Below are 23722 nucleotides of genomic sequence, written 5' to 3'. Positions count from 1 at the left end.
TGTTGGGAGTCAAGCAATCATCTCAATGATTGCTATTTTTGCACAACTCAAAATGAAACCAAAATCTCAGTTGCAATAGGTCTTTAAAAGTACACTATCTACATTCCCATTTTTCCAACATTTCTCCATAGTGGCAAGAAGTAAGATCTTGCCACCATGGAGAAATGTTATCAAGAAAGGTGGAAACCCAGTATGCTGATAAACTATTGCTGGATTGGATTTTGATCAAAGCGGTTCCTGATAATTACAAAACAACAAGCAATTGAGGGGAGAAAAACTATTTTTTTTTGTAATAATTGTAATACTTAATACTTACTTGTAATATTTCATTAATGAATTATTGTAATATTTCATTAAAATTTCATTAACAATTCCTGTAAATGTAACCTGTATTCCACTCTAAATCCATGAGTGATAGACTATATCTGACTTCAAAATTTGGATTGTTAGTTTCACATGAATGCATCACATTTTTAAGGGTTGAAAGATGAAGAATTTAAAATAAATTATTAATTTTCTGTACATATTTTGGGGACAGCCATGCAAGAATTTACAAGACAGAAACCATAATAATATTGTTTTCTTATTTTGATTTGCTTTAATGTTCATGTGTTCTACATTTTCCACTGATTAATTAAAAAACCAATGTTCAAACTGGAACATATTAACATCTGGAACACTAATATATATATATAAAAAAAATAAACATTTTTTGTAAAAGCTTTATCCAATTGGCAAATAACAATAACTGTCTTAATTCAAAAAAAGAAATAAATTATTTGAACACTTCATACATAATAATGTTAAATATTTTAATAAATGAGCATCACAATTGAATGTTTACCAGGTTCTCATTCACATGCACAAGTAAAAGGAAGGAGGCAGCAAAGGAAGTAAGCAAACCCTAAGCCATAATTATGAGAGCTTCCTTGGATTCAGGGATGGGTCCAAGAACTGGAGATGTGCAAATGTGATCCCAATTCACAAAGGAAGATCAAACAGTGACACAAGTAATTACAGACCTGTTAGTTTAACTTCTGTTCCAGGGAAATTAATGGAGGCACTGGTTAAAGCAGTTAAAGCACTGCAGAATCATCTAGACAACACTTCGGTTATAGTTCGGACACAGCATAGGTTTGTTAAGGGGAAGTATTGTCTGACCAATTTGATTGGATACTGTGATGTGGTCACAAAGGAAATGGATGCAAAAAATAATTATATCATATACTTGGATCTTAGGAAAGCTTTTGATACTGTTGCATATGGAAGACTAGGGTACAAACTGGAACAGTATGGCATTAAGGGCAAAATGCTGCTATGGATAAAGGGATGGTTGAGTGGGAGAAGACAGAGAGTGGTAATCAGTGGACACTGCTCTTTGTGGATTCCCCCAGTGTTCAGTGTTGGGTCCATTGTTGTTTTCTGTATTTATTAATGATACTGATGAAGGTATATCAGGCTTAATGTCTAAGTTTGCAGACAATACGAAGGTTGGCAGGGTTGTTAATGATACTAATGACAGTATGCTACTCCAAGATGATCTAGAAACGTTCAGCAGATGGGCTGAGAGGTGGTAACTGAAGTTTAGACATATGTAGTACTTTACAAATGTAAAGTACTACATATGGATAGCAGTAACCCCAGAGTAACGTATCAACTGTGTGTTACTACACTCAAGGTGGTAGAGAATGAAAAGGACCTGGAAGGTAATTGTGCAGTCAGATATGAAGTTTTCTGAGCAGTGCAGGCGGTCTGCAAAAGTAGCTCATGATGTCTTGTCGATGATATAGAGGTATTTTTCTAGCAGGGATAAGGAGGTGATTATCCCCTTGTATAAGGCAATAGTCAGGCCACACCTTGAGTACTGAATACAGGTCTGGAGGCCTCAATTTAGGAAGGATGTAGAGCTGCTGGAATGAGTATAGAGAAGGGCAACAAGGTTAGTGAATGGAACAAAGGGTTGCTCTTACGAAGAAAGGCTTAAGGTTTGAAAATTACAATATCTGGTGACTAGGTACCTGCGAGATGATCTGATTGAGGTGTATAATACTTTGAGCAAGCTGAATGCTGATGGGATTCTTCCTCTTGCCCAGATTAATTGCCTGAAGGGACATAAATTCAAATTGAGGAAAAACAGTTGTAGAATAGATGTGCGGAAATTTGCCTTTAGTCAGTATGTGGTTGATTGCTGGAACAAACTTCCATCTGTTGTTGTAAAAGTTGACAGCTTAAATAAATAAATTCAAGGCAGAACTAGATAAAAATTTGGAGTGAATGGATAGGTGAAATGGGAAGGTTTTTTTTTTTTTGGCTGATGCTGTATAAGCTTGCTTTTTTTGATTACAAATTTGTCTCTCACAAACTGCTGACAATATGTCATTAGAGGCATCTCTAAACCAGTGTCTAGCATTCTTATGGTCTATTATTCTCTTATACCCTTCCCATTCCCATGCTCCATTTATCCTTAATTAATTTAATCTTTGAAAAGCCCATTTCACAGTTTCTTTATGTTTCTTCCCTTATTCTGTTTGAAAGCAACTTGGCTAAATTTCTTGGTGCAAAAAGAATCTTTTATTATTCTTTTTTCAAAGTCCTTTTCTTCCCTTATTACCACAAACTTCCTTTGTGCAAGCACATGTTCTACTAATTCAGATTCTTTGATATTCCCTTTAGCGATGCGTTTGTTATGTTCATCTACACTGCTTGACAAAATTAACAGAACAAAGTGTTTTTGTGAATATTTGATTGTGAACAGTGTTGCCGAAGGCAAATATTTGATATAACAGGCATCCTGGCATGCAAATTCCAAATATTATGCAAATTATTCATGCCTATAAAAACACGGGTTGCAACCACATCACTTCATTCCTGTTTTTTGGCTTGCTCAGTGGAAAAGCCACATCTCCACCAGCACTCAGGATGGCAAGTCATTGTCATTTAGATAATTCTTTGAGACGGTGAGCTATTGGACAACATGAAGCTGGGCAGTCACAGGTAGAGGTGGCACGTTGGCTTAATGTGTCATGCAGTGTCATTTCAGCACTAGGGAAATAGTTTCAGGAGACAGGAACAATTACAAGAAGAGCTGGCCAAGGTTGCCCGAGCGCTATGTAAACGAGAACAAACCGCTGTCTTGAGGTGAAAACATTTCCAACCAAACTGTGTTAAGAAAGCTCAATTCAAGTGGATTCTATGCAAAGAATCCAGTAGTTTGTATCCCATTAATGCCAAAATGACACTGCTCATCCAAACTGGTGCCATAAATGAGTAACTTGGAGCCCTGATAAATGGGGTACAGTTCTGTTCTCTGATGAGTTCCTATAATTTTAAAGATACTGATATTAACTAAATAAATTTTCTTTACATATGCTTATATATCCTACAAACCATGTATGATCAAACATGTATCAACAAACCATGATAATCTTATTAAACATTTGGGAAATGCTTTGTTCTAGTTGCATTGCTGTCTCATTACAAGTCAGTTAAGTGCTAATATTAATGTGTAAAATAATAGACTGTGAAAAGGCATTCTGCTGCATTACCTGAAGACTAAAAAAAGTGATATTTATCTCATAATCATAACTCCTACAAACTTTTCCATTTATCTTGAGACAAAATGATATGTCATTTTACAGAAAATTGTGTAGTACAATAATTATTTTTATACTTTATACTGATTTAAGAGTTACAAATGGTTTCCCATGGGTTCCTGGAATTTGTGCAATTGTATAAATATATTTGAACTTTATTTTCAAAATGGCTCCACAGTTCAGGGGCACAAACTTTCAGAGATAATTTTAATGAAGAAATGCTCCAAGTAAACATATGTTAAATTTGTGATTGTCATAAAGAACATAATTATGAAAACACACTTTTTGCGATGCTGGAATCAGCATCGCAAAAAAGTGGTTTTTCAGGCCACACCAGTGCAACTCCATCTCTACACCACATTTCAATAATGACTTAAAGTACAAAGCCTTAAGGGTGAACAGAATTGTTAATAAATCTTCATGTCCATTGCAAAAGTGCCATTTACACTAACAATCTTGTCATAAATGATAAAGCACACTTCTGTTTAAGAGGATCTGGAAATTAATGAAGTTACTACTACAGGGCACTTAAAAATTTCTTCAGAAATTAATGGGGGAGGGACACTGTGTTATTGTCCTCTATAATAGTATTGTATTTTGCCATTGCAATTGTTTAATGACTGGAGAAATTTTTTAGATGACTTTCATTTTGGATTTTTCATTCTGCTAAAAAAACACCAAACATAAACAGGATACCACAGTGCTATACATTTCTCCCCTAATCCTGCCATACCAGTTAAGCTCCATTTAAAATCACTTTTATTATTACTATGTTATTGGTTTATGAGAAGCACATGCCCTGGTACTTTCAAACCATAAGCACATGCTAGGAACCTTCACTGTTCATGAATTAAAGTTGGCATTTCCATCGATTTCTATGGCTTCAGCATTCCCAGGTAACACTTTCCAAATAAGATAACTTCTCCATAAGATGACATTTCATGATTGTTACGTTAAGCTGATCTAGCAGCCTCTGATTTCCTCCTGAAATAACTGGATCCTTCCAATTCAGGAGGAAAGGATCCTGAAAATATGGACCATCTGAAAAACAACAAAATTCACTGCATTATAAGATTCCAGAGAATACTAATCAGATTCAAAGAAATGTGTGCAAAGAAGCACAAGGCATAATGAAAAACAAAGTTTTTCTGAATGAATCTACATAAACTGATAAATAAAATAAAAAATTCTTGCAATTAATCCATATTTACATGGCCTCAAAATAAAAGAACCACCTTATGGTTATCAAATAACTGATATAAAATCTGTTTCTTGTTCTAATATTTTATATTATTCTAATTTATTATAATCAGAGCTTCAGTTTTTGTTATCGGTTTTTTTTTGGCATATCACGGTTTACATCATATGTGGTGAAAATGATTATGTAACATCCCGATATGTTCTATTTTGGTTACTATTTTGGCTTTGTCCAAAATAGTAATATTGCCCATTTTTGTTCGCTTTTAACAAAAGTATTGAAGCCACTGCTATTTAATTCTGTTACACAAAAATAAGATATGTAATATCATTATATTAAATAAATTGTTTTATTTAATTAACATACACTAACTTATCATTTAATCCATGCGACAAATCTGGCCATCAAAATACTCTACCTCCATAAACTGAGGCCATGCTGTGGTTTCTTAAAAAGATATGTGCTTTGGTTTATGATTTTTATTTTATTTCATTCTATTTTAGTAGTATTGCATTATTAATTTATTTTATTTTATTTTTTATTCCATATCAGTACAATCTATATAAAAATACATATTTGTCACCCCTCTTGGCTACAGCTGCTTAGCACCGAACATAGCATGGAGTACTTATACATTCCACGTATAAGTGGAATGTATAAGTACTTCCATATAATAAGATAATAGTTGAACTCTATAAATACCCATCCAAAGTTATTGGTAATACCCATCCAGAGTTACTGGCGATTTCCATCCTATGATTTCTTACACTGAGGTAGGTGCACTGGTGTCTCAATGTACCTTTACCCACCAAAACCATAATAATCAATAGAAACTACAGAAAAGCCCTCATTAATTTTATTACAATGTTATTATGATTACTACCTTAATATATTCTCACTTATTTTCCTAATATCTGCAATAGGATTGCTTATTTGTATAAATAGCAACTTGTGTTTTTACCTGTTCTGAGGGTCCTACTTTAATTTTTTTTTATGTAATTATTTTGGAAAACAATTCCATTTCCATTATATAATATCTAGCTCTTTAGGTATTTTTAATTTTTTCCTCTGAAAAGCCTTTGAAAATGCTCGTATATCATAATAAATTCACAGTCATTTACTAATTGTGCTATGATTTATGATGTTATGTAAAAATTTATGAATATATCCATTATGAATATCTAATATTAAATATAAATATATTTATCTTTGTTATTACACTGGTATTTATAAGAGGCACTTTAAAAGTTCATGACCTGGGTATGAAGGGTTTATTTGAGGAGTCTGGTAATGTGTTACTTTTCAACGTAGTCCGCTTTAAAGTAAATACACTTTTGCCACTGATGCTGCAATGTACTGATTCCAGCTGCAAAGAAAGCTCCCTTGGACCTCCAGGAATGCATCCCTGTTGGTGGGAAAATGGATGTCAGTCAGGCATCCATTTTCCCACCTGCTACTAGTCCTCACCTAACACATACTCGCACATAAGCCTCCCCAGATTCACTACACTCTCTCTCACACAGCGATCAACGACTACAAACCTCCTCGCAACCACAAAATGCTATACTAGCAGTGTTCGAGAGCAATTGCGATCTTTCTGTAACTTACACAGATATTGAGGCTGCGCGTGATGTGGTGAATGTCCCTTCTCTTTTGTGGCTTTTAAAATTATACTATAACATCAAGGGAGACATGCTTTGCTTTCTATCTGCTCTCCTTAGCAAGAGGTTGTTGCAACTTAAGGTTGCAACAACCTTAAGTTGCAACAATCCAGAGAGGATACCCCTTGTGGTACTCCGCTGGAGTACCACAAGGGGTATCCTCTCTGGATTGTTGTTCACAGCAATTATTGCCCACTGGTGTGGAATAACCAAAAAATCAGCTCCTGTGCAGGTGACCTTAAGATTGTTACCCAAATCGGGGCCCAGTCCCAACCTCATTATGACCACTAACCACATTAATAATAGTCTTTTGGAAATTGCATCCTTTCTACAGCACTTTGGCCTGACAATCAATCCCAGGAAGACCAAGACAATGATGTTCTCTCTGAAGACCAATCCTTCTGTGATTGCTCCCACTTTTGGAAACAACCAAATCCCTGTTGTTACTTCACATTCTGACTTAGGTGTAATCTTTGACCCTAAACTCCGTTTCAATACGCAGCGAGATAAACTCGCCTCATGGGCTTTGAGTCTTCGTTGAATAACAAAACAAAATCTGTTGCACATTAAAGATCCCAAAATAATCAGGAAATACATCAGAACAATGATCTACCCACCATTACTGTACGCATCGGAAGTCTGGGCCTCAGCCACCCAAATGACTAAAAAACTTCTCATTGCATCTCAATATTGGCTACTCAAATGGGCCAATTGGAAATCCAATCTGCCGCCACAAGCTAGAACTACAACATTAGCAAATGCAATGGGGATTCCCCATCCCTCCGAGCTTATTGATTCCCAGAGGTTGGTCATCACAGTGAAAATGGTTGCAGGACTTATCCGAGCCATCCATTTGGGATACATGCTGCTGGAGAATCCCCATCTCTGCCTTTCGGACTACTCCTAGACTGGCCACCCGAAATTTGAGACTCTTCCTGACAGATCAATTCCTCCCTTTTCAGATGCTCTCCAAGGTCTACAAATTTGATGCTGATCTCAACAAATTCGCATGTGATAAAAGACATAGAAAGAAGGTGCTTTCTGTGCAACAACATCAGTTGGACTGAGTTTTTTTTTTTTTTTTACTTCACTTTGTATGTCTTGGCATTGTTAACCCCTAGTCTGCATGCCATGACGGGTCGACTGCAACATTAAGTTCTCTGTAACCATCTTTTCTTTTTTTTCTTTTCTTAAGTTGCAATAAAATAAAGATTTTCTGTCTCTGTATAAGAAAAGATAAATATATAATTTGTATTTTCTTATCTAGTTTTCTTTTCTTTTTTTTGCTGTTGGAGTAAAAGCCTGTGGCTTTCTTGCACTATATGGCTAATACTAATAGGTGAAAGTCCGATGGTGCTAGATTACCAATCCTGTATTTTTTTTTTTTTTTTTTTTTTGGTAGTTGTTGGCGCATAGGCTTCTGTGGTCATAATGCACCTCACAAGGTTTTTGCAGTACTCTGATCCAAGCCCGAGGCGGGAATCGAACCCGCGACCTTTGGGTTGCCAGAATCCTGTATCACTTGCATTCCAAATGGCAGGAAGATTCAAATGGAGACACCAACTCTTGTGAGAAATGAAGAGCTTGGTCTGCCTAACACAGTCCAAAGCGATGAATATGGGGATGGTCCAAGACTTCAAAGCTGTGCTCATACAGTCATGGCAGACTTGTGCACAAGCAGATTGTCTTGATGGAACAAAATTCCTTTGCTGAGTTTTCCTCAGAATTTGTCTTTGATGTTTTCAAGCAAATGCCTCAAAGTCTGGATAATGTAGACACATATAGTATCTTATATAGGGTGCCACCTGAATTCAGCTCCATCTTGGAAACTGTGATGAATACAGAACTCTGTAAAAAGCAAAAATATGTGTAATGTTATATTTGTACAGTGTATGTTGTTGTTATTCAGTTATTTCTGTCTACTTTTCCACCAAGATCACCTGGAATGCCTGCCCAGTGCCTATCTACACCACGAGTAAGTGACCCACAACTACGCACGTACCATGGGTGACCACAAAAACCTCTGTTCCAAAACTCTTACTGCCCTAAAAACAGGACAACAATCCCGTATCCACTGGAGTAAGTGATAGACCAGTGTGTACCAGCAAATTATTCTATACCCTGGGTGGCCCAAACCCAAGGTATCAGCAAAAAAAAAAAGGAAGAGGTCTGCGTAATATGCCCCTGTGTCTGTCTGGCCATTTTGAAAGTAATTCACTAGCAACACTTCATCAGCATCTCAAAAAACTGTTGTTATCACCTTGCCAGCAGAAGGAATCAACTTGGCTTTCTTCAGAGGGAAGAAGAGCTGTTTCCACTGTTTCAACTGCTCCTTTGTCTATGGCTGAACGTGATGGACCCACATCTCATCCACAATCACAAACCTTGCAAGGAAATTTGCTGGATCTGCTTGAAAACAATGCAAATGTTCACTTAATAATTCCTGTGCATTTTTAATCTGCAACTTTGGGACCCATCAAGCTGACACCTTTTTCACAGTGAGAACCTCTGTTATTATATGGTACACACATTCAGGTGGGATGCCAAAAATGCTGGCAATGTTTTAAACTGTCACTCATCACCAGATCATGCACACTGTCAACAACTTCTGGAGTGATGAATGTTGCATGTCACAGCATGGATTATCTTCCAGGCTCTCCCTCCCTCACTTAAATTTTGGTGCTCACTTCTTAACCATGTAATTTAAAGAGGCATTGTTCCCCAATGTTGTAACCATATCCTCGTGAACTACCTCTGCCATGAGTCCCATGTTTTTTCAATATTGGATGACTGTACAGTGACTGATTTCATCTCTCCTCAGTCACACAACTTTGCTTTCCTCGGTCACACAACTTTGTTGACTTCAAGACCTGTAATTAAAAAAAATGACATTACTGAAACTGCATGTAACTTGGTGGGTTGCTGTTTGAAGCATTATACATTAATACATAAATTTTTAATGCTACACCACTACCCTTCCATCCTTGAGAGCACAACTTTTCAAACCCCCTTGTATTCTTTTGCACAGGTAGAGACTGTTGGAGACAAATATATGGCAGTTAGTGGACTACCTGAACCATGTGAAAGTCATGCAAGATGTATTGCTCGCCTAGCTCTAGACATTATGGATCTCTCTAAGCAAGTGAAGACAGAGGAAAAAGAGAATGTGGTAAGTTTAGTTTTATTAATATATTTAAATCAGAAAGTACTTGAAAACAGCCTGTAATACTACTATTATATGTAACAAAAATTTTTGTCCAGATTTATCTACTGATTGCACAGTCCACTAGTAAATAGTGTATACTGAAGCAACTATAGCAACACATTTTCACCAAACAGGTAGTGTGACTGACTGTAGAGATAACTGCAAGTCAGCAGTCTGAAGAGAAGATAAACAGCAAGGAAGCTGAAGAAGGGCTCTGAAAACATCTCTATTGAAGCCTGCTTCATTCTTCTCCATGTGCACTCTTATGTGCCAACACAAGAGTGCCTGAGGAGCCATGAAAAAATTTATGTATGTACATTCAAGTTCAACAAGACAAATAAAGCATCTAGAATACTGTAACTGGTTCAGCAATTTGTATGATTAGGGATACATATTCTGGAAAATCTATTTTTCTCAGATGAAATTTTTTAATAAGATTTTGTTGTATTGGGATAAATTATCTTTCAGTCATGTAAAAAAAAAAAATAATAATAATAATAATAAAATTTAAAACAATGAAGGTTATAGCAGTAAGAATTTTACTATTTTCCAGATGTGCCTGAAAAATATTTCAATATTAAAAAATATTGAAAGGGCTATAACCTTGCAGAAAACAGTTTAAATTTTAGACAGAACTCTAATTTCTGTTGTTTTTTTTCTAGCAAGTTACTATAGGCATTCACTCAGGAGAAGTGGTGACTGGAGTTATTGGCAAGAGAATGCCACGATATTGTTTGTTTGGAAACACTGTCAACCTGACTAGCAGAACAGAAACAACAGGAGAAAAAGGTTGTATTAATGTGTCTGAAGATGCTTACAGGTTAGTTTTTAACAGTAAAATATCTGTAGTGCTACTATTAACCCAGTATTAAGTGCACTGGAATAAATTACATCCATGGGACAAAAGTAAAAATAGATATTGTGATTCTGTGGTTTTCAGAACTTTAAGGACATTCTGAAAGACAGGTAAGAAACAATCAACCTCATTTAAATTGAACAATTGTACACAGAACCACAGTCAAACTGTTCTTTGGGTCAGTTTTCTATCTCACTTTATTGGAACAAAATAGGTATGCATACAAGGTTATTCTGCGACAGACATTAGTTAACTTGTTTATAAATTCAAGACCTTAAGCTTTTGTTGTGATAATTTGGAGGGCTTTTATTTAAACATCGTCATTTGTAGTAAAAGAATAGTTTTAAATACCTCACCTGCACAGATTTCTTTATTTTTGCATTTATCTAAATATTTAGGAAGTTAAACATAAAAGTAAAGTTGGCTGTTGCCAATGTGAATATTGCAGTATTAGAGTAGTAGGAAGCTTGTAAACAGAACCAGAGTATAAATATAATTCTTGAATATTTTCTTTCTTAATACTATAGTGTTTTATAAATTTATAAATTTTATGTAATACAGTAAAAGCCCTCTTAACTGATCTTCACTTGACTGATTGCCAGATTCACCAACTCTCCCCACTTTCACTTTTAAAAAAATGCTATCTGATGCCTATGATACACTGAAAAATGCTATGGGCACTGGTCCATTATGCTTGCAGCTAATGTAGTACACCACGCCACCTGCTGAAACTAAAATTACAGACAATGGATTATGGCTGTGGTTTATGAAAGAAAGACACAGAACTCCAATCAACAGATCTGTAAGCACAGCATCAAAGAAAAGGCCTTGGTCTTCTATCAAAGACTGCTGTCGCAAAAAAGTTTTATAGCAAGATGGCTTGGAAATTAGAAAAAATATCATGGTATTCATGAGTACTAGGGGGAGATTATTCACTGATCAGCCTGCAGTTTAAAAATTTATCCAAGATTTAAAGTCATTTATCAAGGGAGAAAAATGTGATTGAAGAGCAACTCTACAATGTGGAAAAAATGCATCTAAATTATAAGCTGTTATACAAAAATGACAACCAAAAAAAAATCAGAGCCTGCCAAACCAAGATACAAAAATTTCAGAGAGAATCATGGTAACCACCTACATTAATGCAACTGGACCAAATTGGTGCTTTTTTGTCGTTGGCAAATCAGCTAATCCTAGAGCTTTAAAAAAAATAAATAAATTGTTCATTCTGATCAGTTTATTACAACCACCCACAAAAATCAGAATGGATAGACCTGCATTATTAAAAGAATAGCTTTTTCATGAATTTGTACTTTCTATAAATGAACACTTGTAGAAAATAAAATTAGATGAAAAGGCTATTTGCTTTCCGGATAACACTACATTCCTCATATCCCAGTTGTAAGGAATGTAGAGAAGGGAATATAAAGCCATGTTTTTACCACTGAATGTAATATCCTTGATCTAACCTACAAATGAAGGGGTTTTAGAATGTCTAAAGAGACAACATAGTCAAAAGTTTTTCAGTTGAATTTTGTAAAAAAAAAAAAAAAAAAAAAAAATATATAAGCACAAATATGTCAAAGATGCATTTACAATATAGCACTAGCATGAACAAAATTTCAAGTTCAATATTTTTATTAAATCTGAAAAAAAACTCTGGCCCAAAGTTGACAACATTAATGATAAACAATGATTCATTGGAAAATAAAATTATAGATGACAAAGGAATCACACACACTGAGACAAAAGATGGTGCAATCATGTCTGACCAATTTGATTAGAAATTTGATTTAAAAGTTTTGGCTTCATGAAGTTTCCCCACCAACTTGCTTCAATCAAAAAGGAGCAAAATAAAATCACAAGCAATAAAGCCTTCACACTTGCTCACCCATTCAATCAGCATATAGAAGCTCTTTTTATGCTCTCACAATCTTCTGATCTATAGAATGCCCCCTGTTTTCTCTTTGCTTCCAACTACCTCAAACCACAGATTCTATGCTGGTATGCATAAGTTCCAAATCTAGGAATGCTTTTGTTACACTCAAAGCTGCATTTGATAAGAAGCATAACTCCCTTCACCCTTTCTATCCTTCCTAAATACATTATGTAATGCCATAGTGAAATTCATCATTCTCTATTTCTGTCTGACACCATATTTCTATTAGCAATATTATGTCATCATTAGCTGTCCTAATCAGGAATTTCGGGTCTCATTTCATTGACAACACTCCTTATATTATTATAGACACACTTCAAACTCTAGTACTATTTACTACCTTGGCAAATCCTTAAAGATCACTGCCAACACACATCTTTCTGATATCAGACGGTCCCACTGGCTTTTGAAGCCTCATATAAGAACTCTTCAGTTCAGATATATTATTATTATTATTGGTTTAGGTACATTAGCAACTTAGGCCACACTGAACCGCTGTGTGTTATGTCAGGCCAATTTACATGTTTTTTGTGTCCAAAAACAGAATAACTCAAGGAGGGAACCTACTCCCCCTGCCTGAGATCTGCTAATTACAGCCCCAACTGAAGAGGCCTTTAAGAATTTCTCTACTCTGTGACAGGACTTGAACCCAAACCTCTTCAAATAAGTCACAAGTGGTAAAACCACTAATCTTTCACAGAGAACTTCATGTATGTGTGGTGCCTTCGTAGCCAGGTGGGCAAGAGCAACAGTGCGTAGCACATGCTTCTTGATTAGACCGGGGTTCGAGCCCATGAGCCACCAAATATGGAGGATGTGGAAAGGTCAGGGAATGACCACAGCATATCCACGGAGCAATATGGCCTTAGTTGCTAATGCTCCTAAAAACCAAAATAACAACAACATAACAACATCATGTATGTGTAATCATTACTCTGAATCATATAATCAGATAAATGTATATCTATACTATTCCTGTTCCTCCTAACTGGCAGTTTCTCTGAGCCCTTGTTGGCGCCTCCGTAGCCAGGTGGGCAGGAGCAGCAGTGCGTAGCACACACTTCTTGATTAGACTGGGGTTCGAGCCCGTGACCACCAAATACGGAGGATGCAGAAAGGTCAGAGAATGACCACTGCATATCCCTGGAGCAATATGGCCTTAGTTGCTAATGCTCCTAATAATAAGCAACGCTATACAATCTGAGCCCTTGCAAGTCTCTTCAATGATATTAGCAAAGATCTCTGCACTACCTTTGTTCAAAACAGAGTCTATGTCTACTAAATAGATTCCATCTATTCAGCACGGTAAGCCAAACTGATAAAAAATAATTTCTCTTCAAAGCCACAAGCAAGCCTTGAATTAATCCACAAAGCTTTTAGCATATTACAGTACCTACTATCATGTCTGACCAGTTTCGTACACAAATACAATCTGACTTAAGATTAAGCATTTTTTAAGCATGCTCTTATATTTAACCAAAAAATAATCAGTTCATAAGCATCTATTATACATTTTGGAAACTGTTCTTGAACATATGTTTCATGATACTAGATCAAGTTTTGCATCTATTAAGATATATCATATCACTGAAAAGTCTTGACCAGGAATTAAGTTATGATATTAAATATTGATTAATTACAATGTCAGTTAGTTATCTGCACAAATGACTACCTCAAATTGTAAATCAGAATATTATAAGCACAATGACAAGAGTTAAACCAGTAGTGTAATGGATGAGAACATTTCATTTTCTTTTCTTTTTTGTTTTACTTTGGATATACAGTATGTGAATCAAATTCATATGTAGGGAGGGAAGATATGTATTCATATCTCCCCCCCCCCCGTAACTATTGCTCAATTATTTTGAAAGGAAAATTGGAACAAAATGATAGTCCCGAATCTTATTTTTTACCTTTATATCATTCATAGTTGATAGTAAAATATTTTTTGAAAACTTGCTTAATTGAAAAGTATTTGAGAATGTGTGACTGGTAAATGTCAGGAGGTAGTACTATAGGTAAGAGTTTAGTATTCTTTATTTAAAAAAAAATAAAAATCCACATGCAAAACTGTATTTTAAATCTTAGCCAGTGGTATACTAAGCTAAGTCTACTTGTATACATGCATTATACAATATTACCCTATTGCAGCCACAGAGCAACTGGTCCCTCGGGGGAGCCTGTAACCCCTAGAGGGCGCGTCCCCAGGTGGCGGATCGGGGAATGCCTCCCATTGGGTGGTAGAAGGGAAATCAAATACCTTCCGCGGACCAACAGGTAGAAGTCCAACCTCTCTACGGCAATGGCAACCCTTTTTCCATGAGGTACACAGTTACTGGACAAACTATGCTTAAATGAGCCTCGAACTGAATGTCTTGAAGAAAAGACTTCAAACCTTACAAAGAACATCACAATTGCGGCCAAGAGGTTCATACCCAGAGGTAAAAGGAAAAAACAGTGGGTCCCTTATTGGAAAGATCTCAACATTGATTCTTTGATTAAAGAAAGGGACCATTTAAACGAACTAGTAAAGACCAACAACACAAGCCTAAACAGAAACAGGCTTGCCGAAGCTACAAGAAAGGTAGAGGAAGAGATAGCAAAGGGTAAGAGTAAAAAATGGGCAGAATTTTGCAACAGCTTAGACCCAAGGAAAGATGCAAAGTATTGGAAAGTCGTCGGAGCCCTAAATAAATGCTCTTCTAGTACAACAGATCAGAATTCAAACATCATCAACTCTTCTGGTTCTGATGCAGATACAAACAAAGCGGCAGCAAATATGCTAGCAACACACTACTCCAACATCAGTAAATTATCCTTCAATAGGGAAGACAAGAAATTGAATAGAAGAGTTAGAAGACTTCTGACAGAGGCAAGAGGATACAAAAATGATGATATCTTTACTCAGGCTATAACTTGCCAAGAGCTTAAGACAGCGATCAGGAACATTGATGCAAGAAAATCTCCAGGCAGTGATCTAATTTTTGGAGAGATGGTCAAGCACTTTGGAGAAACCGCTACAAAATGCTTACTGGAAATAATAAACATAACTTGGCAAAAGGGAAAACTCCCCAAGGCATGGAAAACCTCAATCATTGTCCCCTTACTTAAGCCGGGGAAATCGCCCACCGAGTGTAAACATTACAGACCCATTGCACTCACTAGTATTCTCTGCAAAATCACGGAACGTATAATACATTCTAGAATTATGAATGAACTCACAAAAACGAAAATATTAAATTTCTACCAAACAGCTTACAAGAAACAACATGCCACAGAAGATCAACTCTTTTATCTATGTCAGTCAATCATAGACGGCTTGCAAGAAAACCCTTCAAAAAAGACTATTGCTGTCTTCCTCGACATGACATCGGCCTTTGACACAGTCTGGAGAAAGAAATTAATTGAAATAGCATACAAACATGGTATAAAGGGTAACGCCCTAATATGGATTGCAGACTTTCTAAGAGACAGAAAGATCAGAGTAAGATATAATGAGGCCTACTCCAGGGACAGAAGAACATGGCAGGGAGTCCCGCAAGGCTCTGTTCTCAGTCCCCTGCTCTTCCTGCTATACACTAATAACGTCCAACAACATATAGACGAAGACACCAAGATTGCATGCTATGCAGATGACATAGCAATATGGCATATCAGCAGAGACATGGCAAAATCAGAAATATCCATAAACAGATCACTAAAAGGAATTGTGGACTGGGCAAGAGAACTGAAATTACAGATAAATCCCCATAAAACTAACCACACAGTTTTTACCACAGACAGAAGCCGCAGAAAGAACTTTAACCCAGCTATCGCTATAGACGGCGTGCCCACTTCAAAAATGGATAACCCAAAATATCTGGGTATAACCCTCGACACAGAACTACGCTTCACCAAACACATTGAAAATAGCTCCAACAGAGCACTGAAGAAGTTAAACATCCTAAAAAGCTTATGTGGTACGAACTGGGGAGCAAATCCGAAAACACTTAAAACAACTTATACCTCACTTATCAGGGCTAATTTGGAATATGCAGCACCAATATGGGCGCATGCTTCTGAGTCTGCACTTGGAAAACTGGACAGGATCCAAGCAAGAGCAGCCAAAATAATCATCGGGGCTGTTTCGTCTACAAACAACACCAAAGGAGCGGGAATGCGGCCTTCAGACACTAAATCAAAGAAGAAGATATCACACAATTAAATTCACTAATAAGGCTAACAGCAGAGACATTGATCATATCTCCCGTAGGACCTTTATAAATTGGAACTGCAGGTCAAGACTCAAAAGGTCATCTACCATGAAATACGATAAGGAAATCAGAGAAAGTCTTGATCTTGAACTCACAAAATATGACATACTTCAAGAGCCTACCTTACCATCTTGCATCCCCCAAAATACCACAATAAACTTGGATCTCGTGGAACACTGCACAAAAAAAGAAACCGAGACCATTGTCAAAGCTATAGAAATCAAAACAATTGAGACTTATTCGGGGCGTGACTTAGTACAGATGTATACCGATGGATCCTCTGACGAGACGATCCTCAAGGGCGGAGCAGGCATACACACCACCCTGACAAATACTACAAAAATGCAACAAAGCATAGGTGCAGGCAGCATCGCCTCTAACTTTACATGTGAGCTAAGGGCAATCCTTGAGGCCCTAAATAGTTATATTTCACTAAGAGACATAGACAGAGCCAGAGGGCTTGTAATCTTCTGCGACTCAAGAGCGGCCCTGCTGGCAATAAAACATGGACGCACAGGACTCACACAGGACATTCACCGACATTTGGAGACAGTTCATCAATTGGGAAAGAGCTGCACACTACAGTGGATGCCTGCGCATGTGGGTATAGAAGGAAATGAGGCGGCCGATCAACTGGCAAAAGAGGCAAGAAACTTAAATCACAACACCTCAAAAACCATAACTCTAGATGATGCTAATGCCATCGCCAGACACAGACTCACACAGAAACATATAGAAACTGATCACCAAATCTGCGAGATTAATGCAAATAGGAACATCACTAAGACCATTGCCAGACTGAGAACTCGACACATGGCAGGTATGAAAATTAGTGCGGATGGTACCAGAACTTATAAACTTTGCAGAAACTGTCCGAAAGAACAGCTTACTCCGGAACACATCTTCAGCTGTCCTGCAATTCAGGCGACTTCGCAAAGCATGGACGAATCCCCTTTTCAGGGAGAACTTTATAACGAAAAGATCGTGGACTTAGCTAAAGCAGTGATATCAGCGCATGGTTCAATTTGACTTCAAATGGACACGACACCAACCAACCAACCAGAGCAACTGGTAAAGAATTAGTGAAATGAGTTAAAATGCATAGCACTGATGCAGAGATAAATCATAAGAGGTCAGTATAACTAATACAGTAATAATAAAATACAGTGGGAATATTGCAATATCTGACAGTCTCTGAAACCAAAAGCTGAATTCAGATTAGTCAACCAGGTAATGTCATCTGTTTTCTCATAAGAATAATAATGTTTCCTTTAGTCTCCTTAAAAGCTGACAACCTGTTTGTTATAGCATAAATTTTCATCCCCAGCAGATAGCCTCATATGTCTGCTGGGAATAAAAATTCCACCATCCCTATTTATTGTACCTATCCCTATTTATTGCAAAAAATGTTACCTGTTTTCCTAACAACAGTCCCTTCAATAAAACTATGACCTTTTGAACCATAGCAGTCTTACATGACTACTGCCTACTGAGGCTTGTATTGGGAATGCATCACCTAGAAGGTAACTGGCTACCTGAGTTGCTGAATCTACAGTTTTGTCTCTAGAATAGGAACTCACTTCTTCAGTGATTTAATTTCATCTAGCAATGCATGAAGTTTTAGATCAATATTCTACTTGCATATAGCACACAGAAGACAATCATTAGTTGATCTAGGATTTATGACCTTTTAATTTGTACATTCCACAGACTGTACCAGTAATGAACACAACTCAGAGGAATTGCAAACAGCTATTCCAATCTGAGTTATGATATAATCCTAATGAAGCATTTGAAGTGGATCTTGTAGCAAACATTATTAAACACAATACTACAGTAATTAAATTATTAAAATATAACAGAAATTAAGCAGATAACAAAAATTAAGCTGCTATTTAAACTCTTAAGAAGTTAAACTTAAATATGAAAAGAAAAATATCTTACAAGAATTAACTTTACAAAAAGGAATTAAGTTTACAAAATATTACAGAAAATAACTTAAAATTACATGATTTGGATTTTTAAAAATTACAGAAATTAAGTTTATAAGACATTACATAAATTAAGTGAATAACAAAAATTAAATGACTACTTTAACAAAACCTAAAATGTTATAATACAAAAGAATTAGGAAGTGCATACAAGCCTGTTTCTTCACTGTGATCCAACTGTATCATTGCATGACACCTGATGATAATAGCAAATGTACACATAATGAAACTTTTTTTCCTCCAAATTACAATTTTGTAAACTATTTAATTTAACATGAAACTTGTAGTAATAAGGTTTTAGGAGCATCAGTGACTAAGGCCATATTGCTCTGTGTGTACTGTCTGTAAATTGTGCGTATTCTGTGGTTAATTTTCTGTTCTCTGGATGGTAAACCAGAATTTCCATGAGAAAACACCATGCTACCCTCACTTGAGACCAACTAACTCAGCCACATTATGAAAAAGGCTCATAAAAATTCCTCGCATCATTGACAGGACTCAAGTCTCAGGTCTTTTCCACCCAGTGTCAGGAGGGCAGCGATTCTACCAACTGTGCTATGCATGAGGGCCTTTTTTGCATGAAAAGATTACAATTTTGCCCAAGCAATCAAACATGGTTTAACTAACTTCTGTCACTGTTTCTGTTCATTCTTCCTTTTAATATTTAGGTACCAACTGCCACACATGCAGTCTCTAACTTTTTTTTCTACAAACCCGAAAACCCTGAACATTTTCTCAAAAAAAAAGTGAGGAAAGATGAAAAATTGGACTTGAAGCTGGGTGTATTTCTTTTAAGCTTGTTATGCTAATAAAAAAAATAATAAAAAACACATTTTCTTAAGTATAGGAAACAAAATTTTGTCTACCACAGACAAAGTTTAATTAAAATTTATTGCAAAGTTTTTTAATAATACATGAAATGCATAAAAACTATGACCAGTCCCTAGATAATTATATACAAATTATATAATTATAACAGTATAACACTTCAAATTCTCTCTGCAGATGTCTCATGGAGCCTGAGAATTATGATCCTGAGTTCCAGTTTGAATATCGTGGTCCTGTTCACATGAAAGGAAAAAAGGAACCAATGAAAGTTTGGTTCTTATCCAGAGTTGAAACACCAAAAAAAATTGAAGTACAATAAAATTGCATTCCTCTATTTAATAGTTATTGTTTGAAATATTTTATTTGTGAAGATGGTCTTTTAAATATGTAGAAATATTAAATAAAAAAAAATTCTTATTTAAGATAATCTGCTATATTTATTTAATTTAACATTCAAATTATATAATTTAAAATATGTTAGAAGCATATTACTATTCTGCAGAGTTACTTTGCTATGCTTTTTTTTTTTTTTTATTTAAAACAAAACGTTACACTGCTTTTAAAGAACCAGTACTTTATGTAACAAATATATTGTTCATTCATTTCTTTATATACGGTATTTAATTATGTTTACGAAACTAAAAAACAAAAAAGACATTACATTTAAACTAAATGCATAAATATCAAAGCATTATAGAAACAGCTAATAATGATAATACTACTAATAAAGGAGAAACAATTTTAAATCATGTGCATGATGACTTTGGAGACAATATTTAGCCTATATAAAAGTGCTTCTTTATGTGAACTGTGATAATGCAAAGCATACCAACCTAACATGCAGCAGCTGACTCCTAATAATTATTCATATGGCCTAACTTAATGCAAGTTTATACATTAACTCTCCAGCAAGGTACTACACACATATATGCAGTTTTTATTTACACTAAAAAATAATGAACCATAAAGGAAATGATCGTTTTGTTCTTAGAGAAAAATTATTTTAACAGAAAAATCTGAAAGATGAACTAACCTTTTTTGTGAACATACAAATTTTCCTGCAATCTGTGCATAAAGTGTAAACAGTATAAACATTGCACAACTGCAATGTGAGGTAAACATCTTCCAATTGCACTCATATCTGAGGCTGGACAAGATATGATTCTTTGAGAAAGCATGCAAACTAAACAGGCCTGTCAGCAAAACTACAGGCTCTAATTTTTACTTCAAGTAAAACTAGTTCACTTCTTTTGCCATTCCTTCTTTGAAACAGTGTAGTCATTCCATTTTTTTTTCTTTTTTTATGAAAACAAACATGAAAGGTATTAGAATAAATTAGCGTCATGCGTGGAGTAAGAATTTGTAAGAATTTGTATCAACAACAAAAAGCTAAAGTTAAAGGGATAAATGATGAAGAAAAAAATATGGTTCTGTGAGTTTGAAATTAGACAGTAAATGGATGTTCATTGGTTGTAGCATGTATTTGGACTGGTTTGAAAGAATTCAGAGGAACAGTGCCATGACAGTATCTACAGAAAAGTCATGCAGCAGAAACAGAACATCTGTGAGATAGAGAGTGTAGAGACTTTGTAAGAGACAAGTAAGAGTAAAAGATGACTGCTCTCCTTTGAATTGAGTTTAGAAGCCCAAGAGAGATTTTGGCCATACCACACAAAATGTGGGAACAATATTCCATGGTAGGTTGGATTTGAGATTTGTACATAGCGAGCAGTTTGTTTAGAAGAAAAGTAAAGCTGAGAGCAAACCAGAAAACTCAGTGTTTTAGATGCAGAGGAAGCAATATTTATATTATGCCAAGAGAAATCAGAAGTCGGGGTCTTCTAATCATTCTAGAAATTCGAGTGCTATCGAAGGCAAGTAGCCTTAGGAGCTGTAGCCTTTTTTTGCAAGATATAAAACAGGACTGAGTCTCAGAAAGATTGAAATTAACTAAGTTATCATTGCTACATTGGAGAATTACCTGGAGATCACAATTTAATGAATTTATGGTGGATATTCAAGAAGTTGAAGCTGTTTGTGTGGGCAAGGTTTCTCAAACTGGAAAGTGGAATGCAGTGTGCTATTACTAAATTATCAATAGGATTTCCAGCCAATGGAAGAAGGTCTTAAATATACAAGAAGAAAAGAGTGAGAGAAAGAACTAAACTGCAGGGAACACCAGCATTAGTGGAGAAGTTAGAAGATAGAGAGCCATCTAACATCACTCACAGAGAATGCTCAGAGAAAAAACTGAATGCACGATAGCAAAAACCAGTCAGAAATCCATTATATGTAAGCTTGTTATGAAGACATTTATACCAAATGCAATTTAATTTCAAAAGCTTTAGAAATGTCAAAAGCAACTGCTTGAGTTTCACCAAACTTTTCGATTGGATTTGTCCATAGATAGGTAACATAAGCCAGTATATCACTAGTGGATCGACACTGACTGAACCCATATTAGCAATCATTGATCAGATGGGAGGTTTCAAGATAATTTAGGAGATGGCAGTTAATCGATTTCTCCATTACTTTAGAAAGAGTAGAAGTACAGCGGGATGATAAATGGGAGGGATTTGTCACTCTTTTTAGGAACTGGCTTGATATGAGCAAATTTCCAAGCAGAAATAAAAAACACCAGCGGAAAAAGGTGACACAGAGCAGGAACAAGCTCAGGAGCACAGGTTTTGTGAACAAGTGGAGAAATACCATCAGAACCTGGCACTTTCTTGGCATCAAAATTGTTCAGAATTTTTCTAATATTGCTTTGATGGAAGACCACAGGAGGAATTGAGTGCAGTTTACTGGGAATGGTAGGCAGTGATTTATCATGATCATTAATACAAGAGCTATAAAAAAAGTATGATGCTAGTAAGTCGGCTTTATCTTTAGCTGAAGAAGAATTAAACTATCAGGTTTTAACAGAGGCAGGAATATGGGTGGACAAGAAGCAAGTTTTCCATTCTTAGCCTGTTCAAAATCTAATTTGGACTGACCAATAACTGCTTTACAATTGTTGCAAGCTTTAGTGTAGTCAGAAAGTAAAACTGGAGATTTGTATGAAAGCGAATTGCGATATGCAACATTCTTGTATAGGCGCCTTCGTAGCCAGGTGGGCAGGAGCAGCAGTGCGTAGCACACGCTTCTTGGTCAGACCAGGATTCGAGCCCGTGACCACCAAATACAGAGGATGCAGAAAGGTCAGGGAATGACCATCGCATATCCCCGGAGCAATATGGCCTTAGTTGCTAATGCTCCTAAAAATCAAATAACAAACAAACGTTCTGATCTTTAGCAGACTTGGCACATTTATTGGAAACCAAGATTTAAGATAAGGGATTAGATTTTAAGGTGCAGTGAGGAATAAAGGATTTCATCCCTAAAAGAATAATTTCACTGACACAATCCAAGTAAACACTGACACATCAGAATTAACTGTCACACAAAATTCAAATTTTGTTTTGTTACCTTTCCTCTTGTGTGAATGCCCTGCTGATCTCTGTTCTGTGACCTTACAAGTTGATCTCAACTTAGGATTGTTAAAGATCATTATCCTTCTAACATGGATATAAGATAACATCAAGGATACATTGTCTTTAGCTGAGAAAGCAACAGAACCATCTAGATGTAATAGAAGTGAGGGTATTGTGGACAGAAGTTGCACCAGAATGCCCAACAACCCGTTAGACAAGAAGCAAGTTTTTTTTTTACTCTTAGCTTGTTCAAAATCAAGTTCGGGCTGATTAATAATTGTTCTACAATTGTTGCAAGCTTCAGTATAAATAAAAAAATGAAACTGGAGATTTCAACAAAAGCCAATTGTTATAAACTACATTCTTACCTTACACACATTTGTTGCAAAACCAAGAGTTAGATAAGGGATACACTTTTAGAGTGGAATGCAGAATAAAGGATTTCATCCCTATAGGAATGATTTCACTGACATGATTTAAGAAATCATTAGGATCGGAAGATCAAAACAGTAATCCAACCAAAGAACAGAAGAATATAAATCTTGCAGAAATCTCTATTCTTCTGTGAGAAGCAGAAGAATAGAAATCCCATTTTGCATTCCTGTAATGCCCAAACAACACAAGCCTAAGAACAGCCATGAGAGGAAGGCTCCACTGGAGAAGAAACTATCATCAAGTTGTAACTGCAATGCCTAGAGGACCAATGTACTTTGAAGTGTTGTTCA

General features: G+C 36.0%; 1 protein-coding gene across 1 annotated transcript in view; it reads left to right on the top strand.

Annotated features, from left to right (window-relative positions):
- Gycbeta100B (guanylate cyclase soluble subunit beta-1-like) overlaps positions 1–23722 on the top strand; it is a 123260-nt gene that overhangs the window by 77872 nt on the left and 21666 nt on the right. Inside the window, exons 8-10 of the mRNA XM_090373395.1 lie at positions 9481–9621; positions 10320–10477; positions 19702–19834. Of these exons, the coding sequence (XP_090229521.1) occupies positions 9481–9621; positions 10320–10477; positions 19702–19834 (432 nt within the window). The remainder of the gene's footprint in view (positions 1–9480; positions 9622–10319; positions 10478–19701; positions 19835–23722) is intronic.

The sequence above is a fragment of the Mastigoproctus giganteus genome, chromosome 5 (assembly GCF_048544385.1).
Source record: "Mastigoproctus giganteus isolate SK-2022 chromosome 5, ASM4854438v1, whole genome shotgun sequence".
Classification (NCBI taxonomy): domain Eukaryota; kingdom Metazoa; phylum Arthropoda; class Arachnida; order Uropygi; family Thelyphonidae; genus Mastigoproctus; species Mastigoproctus giganteus.
The sequence above is the reverse complement of the archived record's forward strand: the minus strand, read 5'-3'. Positions and strand labels throughout refer to the sequence as shown.